Raw genomic sequence first — 24,997 nt, forward strand, 5'->3', positions numbered from 1 at the left:
TCTATGGCATAAAGATGGTGCAAAGGTAACCTTACATGGCCACTCTACAGTCCCAACGTGAAGCAGAAATGGCCTTTTGACAATGTCCTCTACCTCAGGTGAACTTCACCTTATAACATTTCATAACGTAGATTTCCCACTTCTCTCATAATTTTAGCTACAACCTTCAAATAAGTCATTTACATAGGGAAATAGTATTTATTTCCAGGTCTTCTCAGCAGGGTATATAAATACTTTCTGCCATAGCAAAGAGCAGAGGACATATATGGACAACTAGAATTTCCTCACTGTTTTACAAGAGTCAGTGCAGCATTCACAAAACCAGAAATATCTTATCCACATAATTATGTTTATAAAGCAATTAATTAATGGCAAAAACACAGTGTGGGAATAAAATTATACCTATCATCCTCAAAAAAGGTATTGTTTCATTGTTTTGAAGTATTGAAGCTATTGAGAACACAAGCTACACTGTGAGTCTTCTAAATAGAATCACCATCTTAGAAACTAGAAATCAGCCTGTAAAGCATAATTCATTATAGAAATAAACGCATACATAAATAAATAGTAATAACTGGCCAAGTTTATGAAGGCCCTACACTCAACTTAGTGGTATTTCTCTGTCTGTCGGTAATGCAATAACTTTTGAATGCTGCATCCAATCAATTCCAAAATTCCAGGGGAATGTTCTAAGCATCAATAGCCAGAACTCTATTGATTGTGATGAAAATCAGAAAGCCAAAAAGACAAAAATGGGAGACACACAAAGCCCCTGCCAGCTTTTTAGCATAGCCGCACCCTCAAGCATCTCTGTAATAAGACTGCAAATAAGGTGTTCAGACTGGAAATGAAGAATAAAAGCTTATGCTCAAATAAATTGGTTAGTCTCTAAGGTGCCACAAGTACTCCTTTTCTTTTTGCAAATTTTTAACAGTGCGAGCAATCAATCGTTGAAACAATTTGCCAGGGCTCACGGTGGATTCTCCATCACTGACAATTTTTAAATCAATATTAGATGTTTTTCTAAAAGACATGCTTTAGGAATTATTTTGGGGGACTTCTATGGCCTGTGTTATACAGGAGGTCAGACTAGACGATCATAAGGGTCCCTTCTAGCCTTGGAATCTATGAATTATCTATAGCTCAAAGAACTTCCTGTACTCATTGCCTTCCAGCATAACAATGCTCCTAACTCATTTCTCCTCATCTTCCCAATACAGTTTAACATGTTGATACCCCAAATTACTTATTTTCTGGGCAGAAAGAAGAATAATGGTGGGGAAGGAGGAGGAGGAAGGGAGAATTGGGGTTTGCACACAGCCATTGGCATGGGGGTAGAATGGAGGAAACTGCTGTGGGACATACAGAAACCCTGATGGGGGGACATGGGGAAGTGGTAGACAGAGACACTAGCACAAGGGTGAAGTGGAAACAGGAGTGAAACAAAAAATGGGAGGAAGACAGAGCTCTTGCCATCGGGGTGGGGAGGAATGGGAAAAATGAGGGTTCACACTGAACCCTTGCCATGGAAGGAATGAGTGACACTGGCATGGGGGCACACAGAATCCCAGGTGGGGGAAGATTGGAAGACCCTGGTATAGGGGTAGGGAAAATGGGAGGCATGGGGTAAAAAGGGGAGAATAAGATTGCACACAGCACTGCTATAAAGGGGAGAATGGGGACCTTCAAATGGAGAAAGGGAAGCCACAGAGCCCCATAGAGTAGGGGGGAATCGGGCACACAGAATCCCTGCTGAAGAGGAGGTTGGAGGACTCTGGTATGGGAGGATGGGGGAAATAGGGAATATAGGGGAAAAGAGGGGAAGATTGAGGGAACCTGGTATGGGAGAAGGGGGGCACACAGAGCCCCCGGCATGGGACAAAAGTGGAAATAGGGGTGCACACAATATACTGGCATGTCAGGAAGAATGGGGAGACACAAGCGACTGTCATGAGCGGATACTGTGGGGTTGCAGGGAATCCCTGAGAAAGAGATGGATGGCAGGGCAGTACATAGGGAGTTGGGGGGTGGGTGAGGAGAATGTGTGTGTACTCCTTACATCCCTCCATTCCCCTCCAGAAGCCCTGGTGTGTGTGATAAGATCAGCCTATACAAGCTATGAAATATGCGAGTCCCTAGCATTAATTGTGACAGTACACAATCTGCACCCAATCCTGCTGCAACTGAAATCAATGGCAAAACTCTCATTGACTTCAAGGGGAGTAGGACTGGGTCAGAGATATAGACTACCATTAATAGTGTAAGTTCTATTGGAGGGAGCTGATCCTGAATTCTTTAACACTCAAAACAACCACTGACCTCAATGGACATTTTGGGTATGAAAATACTGCATGATCAGACCTATGAGTTGTAACTGATTCAATTAATTAAGGCATACAAGAGCTGTGTGATGCGTGTCAAATATAAATAGACATAGTATAGTATAAATTAGTTGGATAGTAAATGAATTTACCATCAGTAGCTGAAAGGATAAAAATGATAAATGATTGTGTAGCATATTTACAAGGAGTTGTTGATTGTTGCAGGAGTTTCCTGCCTGTTAAAAATTTGGGTTTTGTATTAGTCCTTTGTACAAGAGGTTGACTTTTGCAAAATTGCTCTAGTGTACAGGAATAAATGTTGCCTTCCTGGTCACACACATCCTCAATGGCTGCACATGTACTTTGCTGGACAGGGCCCATATTTTAATGCCTTCTCAGTAACAGCATAACATCTTGTTTCTTTTACCAAAGTTATATGATTTCTAGAAGAGCGGAAATAGTTTTTTACAGAAATATGACTCCTATCATTAAAAATCTGCTTTCAACCTCAGAAAAATGTTACCTTCCTTTAGAAAACATCAGGGACAAACTCTGCCCTCAGATACCTACCCACTGAAAGCAATGAGAGAGTAGAGAGGTAATCAGACAAACGAAGGCAAATGTTCCCCTTAAAATCTCTAATGTTCAAAAGATATTTTGATATGTGCATTTCTTTTTAAAAGTGCTGCCTATAGGGTAAATTAAGTAACATATAATGGGACACTAGCAAGGTTTGATAAATACTGATTTTCAACAAATTACTGAACAGTTAGCTATCTTATGAATAAAGTATTGTTGCCTACTCTAAGATCATGAGTGTTTTGCCCTAACTTCTGCATCCTTCATTTGCCAATTTTGTTTAGGTTTTAGATTTTAAAATGATGCACATTGGATTATACACATTAATTTGTGGAGTAATGTTTTACCTGTCTCCATCCCCCTCCTTGTGAGATTTGCTCACCACTTGCAGGCACAACAACTTGCATGCACAGCAACTTCTTGCCTAACATATTCCATAAATATATAGTTTCTTTAGACAACAGAAAATAAATAATTTACATAAAAATAACTCAAACAGATTACACAATTATCAGTGGAAATATTTTACACTGTTTGTGAACTTCAGGACAGAACTCAGTTAAAAAAAAACGTTAAGTCTCACTTACTTTGGTAGAGTTTTCAAATGATTTTCTCTTAACTCCAAGATACGCAATTTGACGAGTCTAGAAATACCGATATAAAACAATATGAGTAATACATTCAAGTGAGAAAATACTTCTGACACCAATAAGAATTACTGGAGAACTGTTTATTCCAGTACAAAAAGATTTAGCCGTGTATTTGCATTACATTATTTTTATATACCTGGCCAGTCTCTGCTAGAAAGTACTATGATGTGTCAGTTGCTAGAAATAATTCTGAATCAATTTTTGCTGATTATTTATACTGGAGAAATATGGTAAAACTTAATTTACCACAAATATTTCCAGTTCTGTAATACTAACCAACTTCAGCTTAAGTTACATCAAGCTTTGATTATTGGCAATAGGTTTTGTTCTGGAAAATCATGAATACCCATGTAAAAGGGTTAAAATTGTTTAAAATATTTAGAGCACTTACACAGATGCATGGCATTTTGAATGACTGTTCACAAGTTTACACACATTTTTGCAGAGATCACAATTTCTTTTTGCATTTTTGGGCCTTGATCCTACAACTGACTGCACACAGGCAAACTGCTTCCCCGACACAGATCCCCATTGACTTCCATGGGATTGAAGCACAAGCTTACAGTTCACCATGAGCATAAGTGCTCTATTGAATTAAGGTCTCTATACTGCATTGTACAAACATTAAATAATGAATACTCACAACAAACTTTGAGGTAGAACAGTAAGCTCACAAATGGGAAAACTGACACAAAACAGGGACACACAAAATGGGGGTTGAGGAACCAGGATTAGAACTCCAGAGTTTTTGGCTTTAAGGGCTTGTTCCAGAGCTCAGCCATGGTGACATCAAATGCCACCCACTGACTTCAATGGACTTCAAATCATGCCACTATTCCTGGGTTCTTTTATCTTAGATCATTATTAACCCCAGTGATGAAGGGTATAGGAGCCAAAGGATCTCTATTCCTGACCCAAAGTCCTACAATTTCAGCTGTAGAGAATCTGTAGAGAGTTAACTGTTGCGATAATTAGGCCTACAAATAAAGCCTAATTATAAGCTCAACTGTAAAAATAACAGACTTTGAAGTCATAACTTTTTTATGTATAGAAAAACTATTTTAAGTTATTATCAGAGCTTTTGTGGCTCCCTCTGAGTCCTTTACAATCAGACTCATGGTAACTAAGGCAACCAGCTTTATACGCAGAAGGTTACAAGAAATACTCCCAATACATTATTTTTAAAAAATAACAATCCAAAAATTTTCCTAAAATAGTTTTTTCTGAAATGTGTTTTGCAGCTTACAAAAAACATGAAAGATTTTGTAAAAATTCATTTGAGATGATCTGTGTAAGTAACTTGTGGCTTCACCACTCATGAATAGTATGATCATCCCAAACTGATAAAACCTTTATACCATACCACCATGTATCATATTTTCTATATCCTCAACACATAAGCTAAGTGCAGGGCCAGCCCTAGGTTTTTTGCCGCCACAAGCAAAAAACAATTTTGGCCACCCCGACCCCCTTTTTTTTTTTTTTTTTTTGGCTTTTACAAGTTTGCACTTTGCAATTGTTTTTGTTTCTCTTGACTGTTTAAAATTAAAAAAAAATGAAAACAGAGAATTTGTAGTTAGTGAAATAAAACAATTTCCTACTAGTGTACTCATTTAATTTTAATTAAATCACAATTATAAACAAATTTGGGTTCAACTATACACTGTAATGAAAAACGTTAGTGTCTTCCGGTGCACCCAGTTTCACATAAATTAAAAGAATTTACAGGAACTGAATTTTTTTGGTTTTTATACTTGCGTAGTCCTTTAATAATTCAGTGAAATCTAAATTTTTTGCAATGGTACTTTCAATTGAAATTAATGCGAGTCCTGACAAATGATTCTGAGACATGGTGGACCTCAAATAATTTTTTAGTAATTTCAATTTTGAGAAACTGCGCTCACCAGAAATCACTGATACTGGTAATATTAAAAGAATGTGTAATGCTATGGCAGTGTTTGGAGTGAGGTGCTTGGGGCTGTACATCCTGCCGGTGGGCCCCCAGCCCAATCTCAGACCCAGCCCCACCCCCGCAGAGGGGACAGTAACTGACAGAGTGGCCGGAGGGTGGGTCAGCCACGGGGATGGGGGCGGACCAGGGGCGCCCACCCAGCGCCTAGCCGCCCAGGGCAGTGGGTCCCTTACCGGCTGCAGGTCCTGCCCCGATCCCGGGCTCCACTCCACTCGGCTCCGGCTCCTCCGCCGCTTGTGACACGTGTGGCAGGGCGGGCAGGGAGGGAGAAGCCGCATCGCCCCGCTCCCCCAGTGATGGGGGTCCAGGGCAGGGACTGCCCCGGGCCGGGACCACCATGCTGAGCCTCCCGCCCCGCCCCACGCAGGGGCTTATTGGTTGACTGAGCGGGGCCGGGGGGAAAGAAAGGGTGACCGGAATGCCGCCCCTAGAAATGTGCCACCCCAAGCACGTGCTTGCTTTGCTGGTGCCTAGAGCCAGTCCTGGGTAAGTGTACTTTACATATTTACTGTATGTACACAATGTATGGTATGGGTCAATGAGCTAGCCAACTTCAAGGCAGTTTCCAAGGGCAAAGTGAGCAATAGTGCATTTCCAACATCCTTATTGCCAACACTCAAACTGTACTTGCTACCCTGTTTCTGCAGACTCAGCTTTTTTTTAAGTATTTCCTGCTCCAACTTCTCTTATTTCTTGGTTTTTTTCCCTCCTCCTGGGTTTTCTGTTTTTCTATTTTCTCAGCTTTGTCTTCCTACTACTCTGTTCATTTCTTCTCTATATCTATCTGAATCAGTCTACATTCCCTTTTTCCTTTCTTCTCTGGATCTCACTTTCACATCTCTACTTTGCTCACTCTGCCATACTCATTTAATTTTTCTCTTTCTTCCTGACAGGCAGCCCTTGGATTCCTCACCAGAGGAAGCAACCAGAAACAGAGACTACAAGAACAGACCCTACTTTGTTCTTTCTGCCCCTTTGGCCAAAAAGCAGCAGTCACTTTTGGTCAAGAACAAGTAAAGAGAAGCACAAACACTGGCCACTGAGAAGCTGGATCAAAGTATTGCAGTAAACCAATTTGCTTACACAGTGCTGGCACACACTAGCTAGTTCTGGAGGTCATCAATCTAACTGCTGTTATTCTACTGTCCTGTAGCTTAACTATTACTCTTCCCACATCCATATCTTCCTAACTCACTTAACAGCTCCCCACTACTCAGGATGTCTTCCCCAACCACCCAGCTGAAACCAGTTCCACTCCTGCCTCCTATCATTCATCAAAACTGGATTGCAGGGACTAACAATCATATATTTTCTGTTTTACATGCACACCGCTTCTAAATGATCTTTTAAAACTAAATCAATTGCTTGTGAAGTGGTAATGTGGTTTAACAATTAACTTACCTTCCGAAGTTAGCTGGAAGAAACTCCAGAAAGGCATCGTTTAGGTAGAGCTGGGTCAAGTTTAGAAGCTGCGTGAAACCATCTGGCAGCCTAAAGAGAAGTTAAAGATTTAGTCTTTGAATCTGGGTTGCTATAGAAACAATGCAAATGTAAATCTCTATGGAGAAGCATAAGTTCTCCACCCTCACATCCCTTAGCTACACAGCTTATGAAAAAGAAGAATTTATAGAGAAAATTGTTACAGGTGGCATTTTTGCTTGTTATTAAAACAAATAGCACTCAACTTTTCCCTGTTACTGTCACAGGATGAAATTTATGTGCCTGACACATTAAAGTGGCTTCATCCTTCTCTCTTATCCTACTTTAAGCTTTTTATCAGAGGATTTTTTTTTTTTACTGAAATGGCAAGCATATGCTGAGTACTTCACTTTTCATAACTTCTTGAGTGGGGCTCTATTTCTCTAGGATATAGCATGTCTTTTGATTATAAAGGTAGTAACGTAATTGTATATACATTAGGGCTGTCAAGCCATTAAAAAAATTAATCGTGATTAATCGTGCTGTTAAACAACAATAGAATACCATTTATTTTAAATATTTTTGGATGTTTACTACATTTTCAAATATATTAATTTCAATTACAACACAGAATAAAAAGTGTACAGTGCTCACTTTATATTTATTTTTATTACAAATATTTGCACTGTAAAAAACAAAAAAAAATATTTTTCAATGTATCTCATACAAGTTCTGCAGTGAAATCTCTTTATAATGAAAGTTGAATTTACAAATGTAGAATTATGCATAAAAAACCTGCCTTGAAAAATAAAACAATGTAAAACTTTAGAGCCTACAAGTCCACTCAGTCCTACTTCTTGGTCAGCCAATCACTCAGACAAACAAGGTTGGTTACAATTTGCAGGAGATAATGCTGCCTACTTCTTGTTTACAATGTCACCTGAAAGTGAGAACAGGCGTTTGCATGGCACTGTTGTAGCTGGCATTGCAAGATATTTTAGCCAGATGTGCTAAAGATTCATATGTCCCTTCATGCTTCAACCACCATTCCAGAGGACATGCTTACATGCTGATGATGGGTTCTGCTTGATAACGATCCAAAGCAGTGCAGACTGATGCATGTTCATTTTCATCATTGGAGTCAGATGCCACCAGCAGAAGGTTCATTTTCCTTTTTGGTGGTTTGGGTTCTGTAGTTTTCGCATTAGGGTGTTGCTCTTTTAAGACTTCTAAAAGCATTCTCCACACCTCATCCCTCTCAGATTTTGGAAGGCACTTCAGATTCTTAAGATTCTCACTTCTTGGGTGAGTGCTGTAGTTATTTTTAGAAATCTCACATTGGTACCTTCTTTGCATTTTGCCAAATCTGCTGTGAAAATGTTCTTTAAAATGATCGTGTGCTGGGTCATCGTCCGAGAGTGCTATAACATGAAATATATGCAGAATGCGGGTAAAACAGAGCAGGAGACATACAATTCTCCCCCCAAGGAGTACAGTCACAAATTTAATTGACACATTTTATTTTTAACACACATCATTAGCATGGAAGCATGTCCTCTGGAATGGTGGCCAAAGCATGAAGGGGCATAAGAATTTTACAATCTCTGGCATATAAATACATTGCAACGCCGGCCACAAAAGTGCCATGTGAACACCTGTTCTTACTTTTGAGAAGTGGTGTGATCCTGTTGCTGCTGAGAACTTTGGGCTCATTACTGAGCTGAGTCGTGCTGTGAGGAGGGAGACAAAGGTGAGTCAGAGCCAAATATCCCAACCCTGGGCCAGCCAAGGTGAGCTAAACTGACCCTCTGCACAACTTAGAGCAGCCATTGGGCTGCTGGGTAGAACAGTCTCCTAGGGTAAGTCTACACCGCAATAAAATTCCTGGAGCAACAAGTCTCAGAGCCCAGGTCAATTGACATGGGTTTACATTCACAGGGCTCAGGCTGCGGGGCTAAAAACTGCAGTGTAGACATATCCCTAGAGATCTTTCCATTGGCTCTCCACCCAAAAGCATCCTCCTGGCATCAGATGTAGGCAAGAGAGACTGGCACAAAATAAACTGCTTGCCCAGGACTACCACTGTTCGGGGAATAGGCAGCCACACATGTTCGGGGAATATGGCAGTTTTAAAGCAACAACAGGTTGCAGAATGCACAACATTTTCAATCTGGTGGCATGCAAATCCTTTCACTGTTTGAGCAGAATGGAGTTATCTAGGTAAATTGGTTAGGCAACCCAAGGAAATTCCATACAACAGTACATTATTTAGAAAATATTGAGGTGGGACAATTAAGCATTTAGCCACTGACTTTAACAGGATTACAACGGTTCTGTTAGATTGAGCCATTGTACTCAACACCATGTAGAACCAAGCCCATTAAATAGAAGGTCTTATACCTCAGAATAATGAAAAAGATGCTACAGATGCCAAGCCAAACAATGTCACATCAAAGAGCTCAAATATTACATTATCTCTTACAATTTTTTATTATGACACTATAATCTGGCAATTATAAATGAACACTAGCATACATTTTAAAACAATCTACCACACCATATATTCTGTATGAACTAGGGGCCTGATTGGAGAAACCTTTATTCATGTGACAGTCCTTACATAAGTCAGGGTGTACAAGATTAGGCATGTATTTTTCAAAATGTGATCATTTAATTTATAACCAGTTTTAGGTGTCAGATTAATACAGGAATGAATTTTGAGTCCTTGGTCAAATAACTCAATTAATACAAGATTTCATCTTTTCTTTACATCAGTGTTTCATTTTGAGTGTCTTCATAATATGCTATAGGGCAAATCATAATATATAGATCAATAACTCAATACGCTCCATTGCATTTTTTGTCAAAGGTTAATAATCTGAAAGCTACATTTACAGACTTTAAAATCCACAATCTTTAAAAGAACATACATGTACATTTAAAATGTCAATGTAATTTTAGAACAAATATTTGGACAATAAAATCTACTGCAGGAAACCACACAAATATACCACAAAACAAGAAATTACATTTAATGAGCACCTGAAACATGCTATTACCAACATTTCAGCGATCTCTTTTTTTCTAGCTTGCACGGGTCCTATACAATAGTCTTAGACCCTGATTCTGCAGTTGTGCTTGTGCATAAAACCCATTAATTTGAATGTCACATGTTATTAAAGAGCTCTCTGCTTATCTGTTGCATCTATTTCATACTAACTAGTAACGCATTCCCAGAGTTGAAGTTTTAAAACATTTAAATGTCCATTTTGAATTACCTTATAATATGTTCGAAAATTACTTTTCCCTTTACTCATGTTTCCAGGCTTGCAGCAGTTGATGACATCAAGTGTCAAAAATAGTACGATACTGCATTCTGTGTTGTTTGGTATGTTTGTTTATGTTATCAATTTTTTCAGGGGAAAAGTAGAAAATCTTAAACTCAAAACTTGGGTCTTGACCCTCCCAAAGACCTATGAACATACTTACTTGCAAATCTTTGCAGGATTGGGACCTTGGAAGAATAGTAACAGAAGGTTACTTACTGTAACTGGAGGTTCTTCGAGATATGTGGTCCCTATCTGGATTCCAGCGTGGGTGTACATGCATGCCATGTGCCGGAACTGTTCATAGTAATGACCACTGACCCGCACATGTGTTGACTGTGTGATGCATCCGAAGCTTTAAGAGGCCATGAGGGTCGATGCTGCTCCAGTTCCCTCTTACCAGGCAGTAGCAAAGCCCAGAGCAGAGGGGATGAAGAGCGGGATTGGAATCCAGATAGAGACCACACATCTCAAGGAACCTCCAGTTACAGTAAGTAATCTCTTCTTCCTCTTCAAGTGATGGTCCCTATATGGATTCCAAATGCAGGAGAGTAGCGAGCAGTACTCAGAGTGGAGGCAGGCGTGAGGGCTCTCCAGAAGTCACAGTCAGAAGGATGGTGCAGCAAACAGCCGCATCTGCCACTGCAGCAGGGTGAGAGCATAATGAGTGGTAAAGGTTTGGATGGAGGACCAAGTGGTGCCTGGCACATGTCCTGCTATGTGATGTCTGTAAGGAAAGCTGACGTGGCAGCATGAGCCCATGTGGAGTGGACTGTGACTCCTGGCGGTGGGGGAGGAAGCAAGAGAGAGCATAGCAGTCCACCATGCAGGGGGAGAGATGTTGCGATGAGAGAGTGCAGCCTCAACAGCAATGGCGAGGAAGAGACTAGAGGAGGCGCAGAAGTCACGGGTGTGCTGGAGGTAGAAGGCTAGTGCTCAGCAGGGAGGCAGAGGTGCTAGTTGAGGTGGAATGGGGAGACCACTTTGGGAAGGAATTTGAGATGAAGGCATAGGGAGACCTTGTCACAGTGGAAGATGGTGAAGGGCAGTCCCATTATCATGGCTACCAGTTCGCTCATGCACCATGCGGAGGTGATGGCAACCATTGCCCAATTCCGCCAGATCTTGTGCAGGACGTGGGGAAGCAGGAGAATGGGCGGGAAGGCATAACAGAGCACGTTGGTTCAGGGAATAAGAAAGGCGTCTCCCTGAAAGCTGGGACTGAGGGTGGTAGAAGAGCGGAAGTTTGTGGTTGGTTGCCATGGTGAAGAGGTCCCATCAAGGCATGCCCCATTGGTGAAAGATGGAGCGGATCATGGAGTTGCCACTCATGATTGGCATGGAAAGAGTGACTGAGTTGGACCACAAGGACGTTGCTCAGGCAGGAAAGGTATACAACATGGAGGGTGATGCTGTATTGGAGGCACCAATTCCAAAGGAGAATGCCCTCTGCACAGAGGGAGGGGATCCAGGCCCCGCCTTGCCTGTTGACATAGATGACGCCGCCATGTTGTTGGACAACACCTGGACATGGCAGGAATGGAGGAGTGGCAGAAAGGCCTGAGAGGCAAAGCGAATGGCACGTAGTTCCGGGATTTTGATGTGCATCCTTGCCTCTCGGGGTGACTAGAGGCCCTGAGCCATGCAACTGTCCAAGTGGGCTCCCCAGCCCGCTAGCGAGGCATCAGTGGTGAGAGTAGAGCGAGGCATAGGAAGTGTGAACAGAATGCCCGTGAGGACTGTGGATGGGTTGCACCACCAAGACAAGGAGGCCAGGACAAGGGGGGGATGAGTACAAGCTTGGTGAGAGCATCCCTTTGCAGGTCATAGGTTGAGCATAGCTACAGTTGGAGCATATGCAAGCGAGCAAATGGAGCAACTGTGGTGCAGGCAGTCATACGGCTTAAGAGGGAGAAGCACTGGCGAGCGCATGTGCATGACCGGTTGTGTAGTTGTGCGATAAGAGCGGTAAGGGCAGCAAAGCGGTGCGAGGGGAAAAAGATGCAGGCCGCGACAGAATCCAGACGAGCCTTGATAAAGGTGAGGGTTGTGCATGGGGAGCAGCACCCATTTGTCGTCATTGATACAGATACCCAGGTAGCCAAGCAGGGCACACAGGGTCCAGATGTTGATGAGAAGGCTGGTATGGGAGGCTGCAACAAGAAGCCAGTCGTCAAGGTAGCGGAAGAGGGAATGCCCTAGTTGACGCATGTAACCTGCCACAACTGCAGAAACCTTCATGAAGACATGGGGGGGTAGGGGCAATCACGAAAGGGAAGACCCAGAACTGATAATGGGAGGTGCCCATCATGAAGCATAGGAATTTGAAGTGAGCAGGGTGGGTGTCTATATTAAAGTAGGCATTTTTCATATTAAGAGCCACGAACCAGGCACCACGCAGAAGACATGGGAGGATAAGGTGGAGCGTGACCACGCAAAAATGGAATTTACAAATAAATTTGTTCAGGGACTGGATGTCCAGAGGCCTCCCTGCTTCTTCAGCACGAGGATATAGGAGGAGTAGAAGCCATGGCAGTGCCGTGGAATGTGCTCTACGGCACCCTTCTGGAGGAGGACATCCACTTCCTGTTGGAGAAAATGGTGTGGGGAGGGATCCCCGGAGTGGCCCGGGCAAGGATGGCGAGAAGGGAAAGAGAGGGCATGTGATCAGGTAGCCATGTCAAAAGATGTCCAACACCCAAAGATCGGTGGTGATTTTGCCCCAGTTGTGGGCAAACACCCAAAGGTGACTGGTAGCGGAATCTGGGAAGTGGAGGAGGATTCTCAGTTCCTGTGGAAGGAGTCAAAAGTTCTGCCTAGGGTTCACATTGAGGACAGGAAGAGGAAGCCGAGGTAGAGGCAATAGAAAGACGACCAGTGCCACCTGTAGGTAGGGGCAGAGGTATAGAGGCCCAGCAACCAGAGGGTGGCCTGAGAGTCCCTCCATTCCCTTAAGGATTCATCAGTTTTGTCACTGAACAGTTTTTCGTTATCAAAAGGGAGGTCCTCAAGTGTGATTTGGACCTCCTTCAGGAAACCACTGGACTGCAGTCAGAAGTTGCAGCGGAGCACCAGTCCAGAAGCCAGGGAGTGGGAAACAGCATCAGCAGCATCGACTGAGGCTTCAAGGGCTACTTTGGCCACTAAGTTGCCCTCGTCCAAGAAGTGTTGAAAAAAAACTGGTTACTCAATTTTTCATAACTGTTGTTCTTCAAGATGTGCTGCTCATGTCCATTCCATTCTAGGTGTGCATGTGCCCACGTGTGCAGTTGTTGGAGATTTCTGCCTTAGCAGTATCCGTAGAGTCAGCCATGGTTCCCTCTGGAGTGCTGCACTCAAGCGGCAGTACATCAGGCGCCACCAGCCCTACGCCCTCTCAGATCCTTCTTACCGACAACTCTGACAGAGGGGCAGCAGGGCGGGTAATGGAATGGACATGAGCAACACATTTTGAAAAACTGTAGTTATGAAAAGGTGGGTAACCGTTTTTTCTTCTTCGAGTGCTTGCTCATTACAATTCCATTCTAGGGTGACTCAAAAGCAGTATCCATGGAGGTGGGCTCAGAGTTCACAGTCTTGCCGCTTGCAATACTGCTCTGCCAAAGCCAAGGTCATCTCGAGCTTGCTGGGTAAGCACGTAATGAGTTGCAAGTGTGTGGATGAATGACCAGGTAGCAGCCTGACAGATTTCTTGGATCAACACCTGCGCCAGGAAGGCAGCCAATTATGCCAGCACCCTAGTTGAGTGAGCTGTCACAATGAGTGCACCTTTGCCAGCTCATAACATTAGCAGATGCTGGCCATGATCCGTGACGATATTCTTTGGGCAGACACAGGGCAACCCTTCATTCTGTCTGCGACAGCAAAGAACAACTGCGTTGACTTACGGAATGGCTTCGTTCTGTCTATGTAGAAGGCCAACGCATGACTGACTTTCAGGGTATGCAGCCTGCAGTCTTCATCCGATGCATGAGGTTTGGGACAGAAGACTGGTAAGTATATGTCCTGACCAGTATGAAACTGGGAAATGACTTTGTGCAGAAATGCCGGGTGCGGGTGCAACTGGACCTTATCCTTGTAGAAGACTGTATAAGGCAGCTCCCAGGTGAGCACCCTGATCTTGGATACCTTGAGGGCCACAGTTATAGTGACCAACAAAGAAACCTTCCAGGAAAGAAGCAGGAGGGAGCAGGAAGCCAAGGGTTCGAAGGGAGGACTCATGAGCCTTAACAGCACAAGATTCAGGTTCCATGGGGAAACTGGGTCCCCGACGTGTGGGAGAGGCACTCCAGATCTTTCAAGAACTGCGCCACCATGGGCCAAGACCGACCTGCCTTGAAACAGAGGGTGGAACGCTGAAATGGCCTCCATGTGGACTTTGACTAAAGAGAGGGACGGACAGGCCCTGGAGCTTAACGTGCAGCAAATAATCCAAGATGTCCTGCAGCGGGGTCTCTTCAGCCTAAATGTGCCAATTTGAGGCCCAACACGTAAATCGTTTCCATTTTCCCAAGTAGGTTGTCCTGGTGGAAGGTTTCCTGCTGCCCAGCAAAAACCCGTTAGACACCAGCAGAACATGCCCATTCATCCAAACTTAGCCATGCAGTAGCCAAGCTGTCAAGTACCGTGCCACCAGGTTCGGATGCAGCAGATTGCCGTGGCTCTGGGGCAGCAGATCCAGCCGAAGAGGCAGCTGCAGCGGGGCGGCTGCTGAAAGACTTAGCAGCATGATGAATCAGTGCTGGCGAGGCCACGCTAGGGCTATCAGGATGTAGGACAAAGCGAACGTCTTCACCTTTACCAGGACCCTGTGGATTAACAGCACAGAGAAGGCGTACAGCAGCACTCCCGACCACGGGATCAAGAAGGCGTCTGACAGGGAGCCCTTGTCCCTTCCCTGAAGAGAACAGAACACATGGCACTTTCAGTTCCGCCTGGACACAAACAGGTCCACCTGGAGAGTCCCCCACCTGTTAAAGATTAGTCTGACCGCCTCCAGATGGAGCGACCATTCGTGGCGAGACAAGAAGGTCCTGCTGATGTCATCTGCCAAGATGTTCTTGCTTCCAGGTAGGTGTGCGGCTACCAGATGAATGGCATGCTGCACATAAAAGTCCCAGAGGCTAAGCACCTCCCAACAAAGGGGCAAAGACCCGGCACCACCCTGCCTGTTGATGTAATACTTTGTGGCGATATTGTCCATCAGGACCTGCACCTCCTTGCCTTTCAGGTGAGGCAACAGAGCCTGGCAGGCCAGGAAAACTGCTCTGAGCTCCCTGATGTTGACATGAAGGGCTAGATCATGTCAAAACCAACTACCCTGTATGCTGAGCTTGCCCAAGTGGGTTCCCGAAGCCCAGATCCGATGCATCTGAGACCAGAATCAGTAACGGGGTCACAAAGGGAACTCCCTACAGCACTGACTCGGGATCCAGCCACCAGTCCAGGGACAAAAGGATGTGGTTTGGAACCGTGATCACTTGGTCCAGGGCATGCCTGCTGGGGATATAGACCGAGGCCAGCCACGCTTGCAGAGGCCGTAGATGAAGTCGAGCATGGCTGACCACGTACATGCAGGAAGCCATGTGGCCCAGCAGTCGCAGGCAGGTGTACGCCGTGGTGAGCAGGTGGTTCTTTACATGGGAGATCAGGTCTGACATGGCCTGAGATCATGCTTCCAGAAGGAAAGCCCTGGCCCGCATGGAGTCAAGAATTGTTCTGATAAATTCTATGCGATGGACTGGCGTTAACATGGACTTTTGCATGTTTATCAACAGACCCAGATTGCGGCAGGTGGAATGCACCAGATCAGCTTCCTTTGCACCTGCTCTGGAGATCTGTCCTTGATGAGCCAGTTGTCAAGATACGGGAAAATTTGGACCCCTCAACGTCTCAGATAAGCCTTCACTGCTGCCATGCATTTTGTGAACACCGTGAGTGCTGAAGACAGGCCAAAGGGCAGTGCTGTGAACTGGAAATGGGGTCCTACCACTATAAAATGGAGGAAACGCCAGTGCCCTGGGAACATGGAGACACGAAAATAAATGTCCTTTAAGTCGAGAGCAGCGTACCAGTCCCCTGGATCCAGGGAGGGGATGATGGAGGCCAGGGAAACCATAAGGAACTTCAACTTCTTGAGAGACTTATTCAGATGACACAGGTCCAGGATGGGTCTTAGTCCCCCTCCCTAATTTGCCTTTGGGATGAGGAAGAAACGGGAGTAGAATCCTCGTCCTTTCATGTCCCGAGGAACCTCCTCCACAGCCCCCAGGCACAGGAGCTTTTTGACCTCCTGCAAGAGGAGCTGCTCATGAGAACAGTCCCTGAAGAGGGATGGGGGTGGGTGGGAAGGTATAGCCCCGAGATATTATATCCAGGACCCAAAGGTCTGAGGTTACCCGCAACCAAGCCAAATGGTAGGGGCAAGGAAAGATCAGGTAGGATCTGTGTAACTGACTGGGGCGTCGCTCTTGAGCGCACCCTCAAAATGAGCGCTTTTGGGCCTCTAAGCGCTTGGTGGGACCAAGTTACGCAGGCGAGTGAGAGGAAGAAGGGTGGCAATGGCTGAAACTAGTGTCTCTTTTGCTTGCAGAGCCCTGACAAGGCTGCTAGGGCTTTAGCGGCAGGGGTGCCAAACTCCTGGGCCAGACCATGTGGGAGAGATTCCTGGAACTTGTGCAGAGCATCCCAGAGATTAAAATTATATCTACCCAACAGGGTCTGATGATTCGCCACCCGAAACTATAAGCTGGCCATTTTTCTCCCAAAGAGATCGAGTCTTTTGGCCTCTTTGTTCTTGGGAGTTGAGGAGGTGTGACCCTGTTTGTCTTTTTCATTGGCCGCAGACACAACCAGAGAGACTTGGGGTGGGTGGGTTTATAGGTATTCAAAGTACTTCTTTTCAGCCCTTTTGGAGATGGAAGGGATGGAAGAAGGGGTTTGCCATAGGCCCTTGGCAATTTTAAGAACTCCTTCATGTACGGGTAGGGTCACCCGGGTGGGCACAGAGGCTGAGAGGACATTAAAGGGGGTGTCCTCCTGCTCTGTCATCTCCAAACTTCCAGGCCAAAATTCTCAGCTACACGCCGAAGTAGGGCCTGATGTTCCTTGAAGGCATCCGGAACGCTATCCCTTGAAGGCCACATGACCATCTTGTCCATTGATGATGAGGAAGATTGGACTGCTGGAGGGAGTCCCAGGGGTTCTACCACCTCCAGAGAGGGAGACTTAGGGGTGGACACAGACTCCTTCGCCCCAACCTCTGAACAGGTTCCCGGCACCAAGCCCAGTGCCATTGTTGCCACTGAATGATGCTCCAAAGCGGCAACCAAAGAGCGCTGCAAAGGGGGCATCGTCATCACCAGTACTCCCCATGCGCTCCAATAAGGCCACTGTGCTGGCCTGGCCGGGCTGCCACTGCAGTGCTGCAGACGACAGCCCAGGCTCTAGTGCCCAATCTTGCCGATGGTACCTGGGCAATGGGCTGAACTGGCTTTCCATGACAGAGGAATAACCATCCAGTGACCAGGGAGGGGCAGTCAATGCCTGCGTCTGCTTGCTGGTCACTGGCTTTCTGACCAATGACCAGAGATGGGAGACCATCATTGGTACCAAAGAGATCGTACCGAAGCAGAGACGGGAAATGCTCCCACTGTGCTGGCAATCGGTACCAATGTCAAGAGGACAACTGACAGGAGGATGACCAGTGCCAGGAATAATATGGGGAATGACATCCTCATGCAGGTGAGTAGCGCCAAGGATAAGGGTTGGACATGTCCCAGGATCCACAACACAATGTGGCGGATCGTCGCCTCTTCTCCAGTGACCGGTGGTGCTCCTCTGCCCCTTTAGGGGTCTTAGTGTCTGGCTTGCCCTCTTGGGGAGCCTTATCCAAGTCCTGTGGCACCTGAGTTGTTAGCTGCACAGGCGGAGACGTCTGGTCTCTCTGCACCTTGGACAACAACGGTGCCAAAGGTGTGGGTCCCATACCGCTCCCAGGAGTTGGTGGTGGACCTTTGAGGGGGCTGGGAGCCCCAACCAGGGCGGCATGGATACGTGGCTCTGGAGTGGCCTGGCAGCTTGGCCCGGGCCCTTGCTCGACGACCCTTGGGCATTTTTCAACCCTAATCTTCTATGATAGTCCCCAGGCTGGGGAAGAGTCCCACAAAGGGAGGGAAAGTCCAAAACAGTAACAACTAGCAACTATCTGAATGGACAACTAATTACACCTAGAGAAGAAAAATCTGTGTACAAGGAAAAAAGATGAAAAAGGCAGTACTTGAAGCAAGCTAGGAGCACTGAGGAACACGGGTTCTGATTCTGGCCATGCAGCGTCATGGAATGGCGTCGACCTGTACCCAGTGTCTTAAATCCTTGGACATGTGACAATTCAGGTCAATGGACACTACTATGAACAGTTCTGGCTCTGGTGCACATGCGAACCCATGTTTGGAATCCACATAGAAGAAGAAAGGTTTTCAAATATGTTATGTAAAATTAGAAAGTAAGTATTTGTATTTGTGTAATCTACAAATAATGCATTTTTAATCAGAGTAAAATTCACCCCTCCCATCAAAAATCCAGAGTGATCAGACTTTGTGCTGGGCACTAAGTGGATGACTGGATAGAATTCACACCCATTGACATGCAAGTAACAATGCTACAGCACAGCCTCTCTGGCATGAATAATGGCTGCAGAAGATTCGACCCAACGGATTCGCATAAATGAAGATCCAGAGTGACCCCTTTCCAACAACCTGGCTCTGTCTACACAGTAAGTTACTGAGCAGCAAGCAAGGGCATAAAACTACAGGCACCAGATTTCCACACAGTAACATCCACGTAGACAATGCTAAAGAGCAGTGAAAGCCCCGGAGTGCAGCATGGCATATTACTACTTGAAAACATAATACACTAAGTAGATTTGCATCCTCATTGTACAAAAAGCCTTTAGAGTATTAGGTTAGACCCTCGAGGGGAAAATGTCTAGTACATGACTACTCTGCCAATGTTTCTTTCTGTCTGCAGAGGCACTGCAGGTCTTGAGTGGTGTAGAGAGCTGTGCACAGATGCATCAACTTGGGTGAAATTCATCCTTAATTTGGGATCTTAATTAACAAAATAATTAAATTAACGTTGTACATGAGCTTTGCAGTGAACCTTTACTTTTCACTTCCATATCTATAAAATATCTGCAGTGATAAATATAAACATAACTCTAATTATTGATACTCACTTAGAAATTGGATTGACACTGGCTTCAATAATTGTTAAACACTTACAGCACTTTATCGTTTCTGGAAAATCTTGAATCCCTAGAAAGAAAAAAAGTTTGAAAGGTATTATAAGGATGTTCTATGAAAAACTGCTAAACTTGCTTAGTCAATATCTAATTTAGCCAAGTTAGATGTCTAAATCAACAGAGCCAGATGAGATACATTCTAGAATACTTAAGGAACTGGCTGAAGAGATCTCTGGGCACATTACTGATTATCTTTGAGGACGGGAGAGATACCAGAGAACTGGAAAAGGGCAAATATAGTACTATTTATAAAAAGGGGAATAAGGACAACCCACGGAATTAAAGGCCAGTCAACTTAACGTTGGTACCGAAACATAATGGAGCAAATAACCAAACAGTTTGTAAGCACCTAGAAGAAAATAAGGTAGTAACAGTCAACACAAATTTGTCAAGAACAGATCATGTCAAACCAACCTAATATCCTTCTTTGACAGTATAACAAACCTTGTGGATAGCGGGAAGCAGTAGATGTGATATATCTCAACTTTAGTAAGGTTTTTGATACTGTCTCACATGACCTTCTTATAAACAAACTCGAGAAATATAGTCTAGATCAGTGGTTTTCAACCTGTGGTCCATGGACCTCTGGGGATCCGTAGACTATACCTAGGATTTCCAAAAGGGTCTGGTACTCCATTTGAAATGTTTTAGGGGTCCACAAATGAAAAAAGTTTTGAAACTACTGGTCTAGATGAACCTACTATAAGGTGGCTGGAAAACCATACTCAGAGAGTAGTTATCAATGGTTCACAGTCAAGCTGGAAGAGCATATCAAGTGAGGTCCCAGAGGGATCTGTCCTGGGTCCAGCTCTATTCAATATCTCATAAATGATTTGGATAATGGCACAGAGAGTACACTTATAAAGTTTGCAGATGATACCAAACTGAGAGGACTGGCAAGGACTTTGGAGGATAGGACTACAACTCAAAATGATTTTGACAAACTGGAGAAATGGTCTGAAATAAATAGGATAAAATTCAATAAATCAACGGCACAACTACAAACTGGGAAATGACTGCCAAGGAAGGAGTACTGCAGAAAGGGATCTGGGGTTACAGTGGATCACAAACTAAATGTGAGCTAACAATGTAATACTGTTGCAAAAAAAGTTAACTTCATTCTGGGATGTATTAGCAAGAGTGCTGAAATCAATTAATGAGAAGTAATTGTACCACTCCACTCAACACTTATAAGGCCTCAACTGGAGTACTGTGTCCTCCAGTTCTGGACATTTCAGGAAAGATGTGGACAAACTGGAGAAAGCCCAAAGGAGAGCAACAAAAATTATTAAAGGTCTAGAAATCTTGAGCTATGAGGAAAGATTGAAAAAATTGGGTTTTTTTAGTCCGGAGAAGAGAAGACTGAGGGGGACCTGATAATAATCTTCAAGTACATAAAAAGTTATTATAAAGGGGAGTGGTTTTCCTTAACCACTGAGGACAGGACAAGGAGTAATGGGCTTAAATTGCAGCAAGGGAGATTTAGGTTAGACGTTAGAAAAAAACGTCCTATCTGTAAGGGTAGTTAAGCACGGGAACAAATTACCTTGGGAGGTTGTGGAGGTTAAGAACAAGTTAAACAAACATTAGTCAGAGACAGTCTAGAATGATAATACTGTGTCCTGCCTCAGTACAGGGATTGGACTATATGTCTTGAAGTGCCTTCCAGTCCCACATTTCTATGATTCTATCTTCACCAAGAAGTTTTCATTAGTAATGTAGAGTACCGCTATAAATTCAGGTCAGCATTCAGACACAATAGGTTTTTGTATTTTTTTCATTATTAGTGATCTTTCAGTTGTATATGAGGTGGCTAACCAACAGGTGCTAAAGCTTATATTCCCCCAAATCAACTGCAGTATTTGGGCAAATTCTTCTGGCAGGTCAACAGGACAGTAGCCAACTTAGGTACCATCATTTGCAAAACTCCCACTGGATCCAATGCTGAGTACCACCAATGTAGGGTTATGACAAGTATTTTGTCTATATTTTGTGACTGTGACAGTTATGATTAAAATATTAGAACTGGCAAAATTTTATATATTGCAGTTCTTGATCATGAATACATTAGAAAAATCCTTTTATCCTAGAATTTCAGACAAGAATTCTTCAGTCAATGGTAATTGCAATTGCTATGCAAGACCTATGTTGTGTCCAGCAAAGAAATGACTAGGACATCACTTCTATATTGAACAGCAAGGAAGCCATGGTACACACAAAATGTAAGTGGATCTCAATATATAGGCTTAAAGTCTAAGCACTCATCAAGCCTCACTGAAGTACAGCTTCCAGCCCTACAAAAAAGATCCAAGGGTATAAAACAGCAAAAAAATTATTGTGGCACTCAAAGCAGCACCCTGGAACCCCCATATTCACCCCATCATATAAGTATGGCATATTTCATAAAAAGCATGCCATTAAGATACTGTAGGAAAGGCCCTGATCTGCTGAAACCCACTGTTAGGTCAAAATATGTATACTGTTAGTGTGTATGAAGACATGAGATTTTGCTGTATAGTTATTACTGAAATATGTTGAAAGTTTGAGAGTCATACACTGCCAGTTCTCCGGTGACAACAAAGAAGATGATCCTCTCCAGGTAGGGTTAAACAACCATTAATCAGCAGGGGAGTTTTAAACAAGGGATCTGCAATGCTGTAAAAGAGCTGCACAAACATCACACAATGGGGGATTGCTCAGCTATGTGACTCAGCAAAGCCCACCACGACGTGTCTGGGGGCTAGTGTTTTCTAGGCACATGGACTGAAGATATAAAATAGGTGACGGTGGTATCATGTTTTTATCTTTCTCCTCCCTCACTTAAATTGGAAGCAACAAGAATGCTTGAAAGACAAAGACTTGAACTGAGGAGATTGTCCCAGGCTTAAAGGGGAAGCCTGTGTATTAAGAACTGTAACCTACCTGCAACACCTAGTGGGGTGAGGAAAACTGCTTGATTCAAATACTGCCTAGTCTAATATGATTTAAGATTTAAACTGAGCACTTACCAAAGAAAATAAAAGATAACTATCTCTAACCTTTTGCACCTGCCACTTATAATTTAAAATCTACCTTTCTCTAGTTAATATACCTGTATTATATTTACCTAAAACAGTGTATTTGGTTGAAGTGCCTGGGAAATCTCAGCTCAGTTTACAAAGGCTAGCAGGTGTCCTCTCCACATCAAGGGAGGAGTCGAGTTAGTAATAAACTTACACTGGTCAGGTTTCTGAGGAGGGCAAGATGGTATATTCCAGGGGTGCAAGGCTGGGGGTTTAGGAGATTTGCTGGTGCCTTTTTCTGTGTGATTTCTGAGTGGTTCAGGGAGCATTCACACAACTTAGCTGGGTGGGGGGCTTGTCACCAGCAAATCATTGTGAAAGACAGCCCAGGCTGGAGAATTAAGAGGACACTGTAGTACCTCAGCTGCAGATTGTACTCCAGGGATCCCATGGACATTTCCTTAATCTGTTAATTTCACTCCTATTCCATGAAATAACTTCCCCCTAACTAAACTGATATAAACCCAAATTGTGAGAGAAACCGAGAGAAAGAAATGGCTCCCAATGGTCTATGTAAGTATAAGAATCAACTAGGGATATCAAAAAAGAAACAGCTAATAATTACAAATCTATGTGTCAGGGTGCATATCAAAGTCTGACTGATTTATTCAATTGTCTTCTATCCATTTTCGTTTAAAAACAACAAAAAGACTAAATGAGAGTGGAACTTAATTCTTTACCTCTTCTCAAAAACTCTTAACCTTTCTGAGAATTTATTACGAATGCTTACATTAACTACTTGCTTCTCTCCAGGAGAGCATGACTGGAATAAATACAATTTCAACTTGTTAATTAAGCAAGAAAAATAAATCACAGATAGTTCAAAAACCAAAAAAAATGACAACATACTTACTTAATTGCACAACCAAATTATGGATTCTAGGAAATGTATTTGATATATATTGTGTTCTGGGGTCTGAAAAGTTGACATCATAAGTCCAGATTTTGTAATACAATAGTTAGTTTTCTCTGTTTTTAAATCACTGGAGAGCCAACATGAATGCTGTCTTTCAGTATGTTTCTGAATAAAGAATATAAAATGCCAAATTTTCAACCAGTCTGAGCCAAGCCTTTTTCTTTGCCCACAATTTTATGAGTGCAAAGAGCTGCAAAGAAATGTAGATTACCTGGACATCTAAGTAAATGATTCATGAGTATAATTTGCTACTTAGCCCCATAGATGACAAGAACTCTGCTTATGTTTATAATATTGGTACAAATACAGAAACTAATGTCTGAAAACCCAATTGACTAAAAGTCTTACCTAAAGAGTCTATGTATAGCTTACTGTGTTCCTAAAGTGCCGGGACTGTGAAAAACATTTGCAGCGTCACATCTTGCCATTGTTCCCTGTGCAGAACTGCCACTGAAGCCAGGAGGAATTTAACTTTTCCATAAATAGCAGGACATAGCTCAAAAAATCATAACCATGGCAGGGTTAGCAGACTTTCAGATATGGCTACTGGTGCAAGTAGAAATGCACAACAACATTACTAGCAGTGAGAACTGCTGATATTTTCTATTCACTGACCCTCCTCCCTGACTGGTTAAAATGTTAGAATATTTTAAGTACTTTATCTGTCTGTATCAGTATGAAAACTGTCTGTATTCTAAGTAATGTGAGTCATCAGTTGAAGTTATTTGATGTTAATTTTTTTTATTAGACATGACATGGAAACAGCATCTGTCTGTTTACTCTGTGAACGGAGTGAAATAACCCACGAGGTGACAAACTCAAATGCAAAATCAGCTATAGAGTGCTGACACAAGAAATATTACACCTGAGCATGTCACCCAAGGACTAGGAGATTACAGTCCTATGCTGTTAATGGAAACTAGTAGCTTTGTGCCATTTCCCAGCCACATTCTATTTTGTAAAGTAAAGTCTAACCTTTTTCCATTTCAATTTTAAGTATGATCTTTATTTTGGGGATGAAAAAGCAAAATGTCCATACCTGATATAGTGTGTTAGAATAACCTTATTAATATTTCGGTATTTATCTTACCCCAGAAATAAAAATAAGATTTATTTTCTACTAACTATTTCTGCCTTTCATTCATTTTTGAACTTTGTCTTTTCCTACTTGTATTTCCTGTCTTCTCTGGCCTCTTTGTTTACAACTCTAACCTTGTCCTCGGGTAAAATTTTCAAAAGCACCTTAAGACCAGTGATGGAGAATCCACCACAAACTGTGATAAATTGTTCCAATGGTTAATTACCCTCACTGTTAAAAATGTGTGCCTTATTTCAAATTTGAGTTTGTCTAGCTTCAACTTCCAGCCACTGGCTCTTCCTATACCTTTGTCTGACAGATTGAAGAACTTTCTATTACCAAATTTCTGTTCCCCCTGCAGGTACTTTTAAAC

The 24,997-nt window shown here is 43.4% G+C and overlaps 1 protein-coding gene across 1 annotated transcript in view; it reads right to left on the minus strand.

Moving 5' to 3' along the window:
* LRRC7 (leucine rich repeat containing 7) overlaps positions 1–24,997 on the minus strand; it is a 386,471-nt gene that overhangs the window by 203,542 nt on the left and 157,932 nt on the right. Inside the window, exons 5-7 of the mRNA XM_073357368.1 lie at positions 19,503–19,581; positions 6,924–7,013; positions 3,488–3,544 (exon numbers count right to left, since the gene is read on the minus strand). Coding sequence (XP_073213469.1) covers positions 3,488–3,544; positions 6,924–7,013; positions 19,503–19,581 — 226 coding nt within the window. The remainder of the gene's footprint in view (positions 1–3,487; positions 3,545–6,923; positions 7,014–19,502; positions 19,582–24,997) is intronic.

The sequence above is a fragment of the Lepidochelys kempii genome, chromosome 8, assembly GCF_965140285.1.
Source record: "Lepidochelys kempii isolate rLepKem1 chromosome 8, rLepKem1.hap1, whole genome shotgun sequence".
In the NCBI taxonomy this organism is placed as follows: Eukaryota; Metazoa; Chordata; order Testudines; family Cheloniidae; genus Lepidochelys; species Lepidochelys kempii.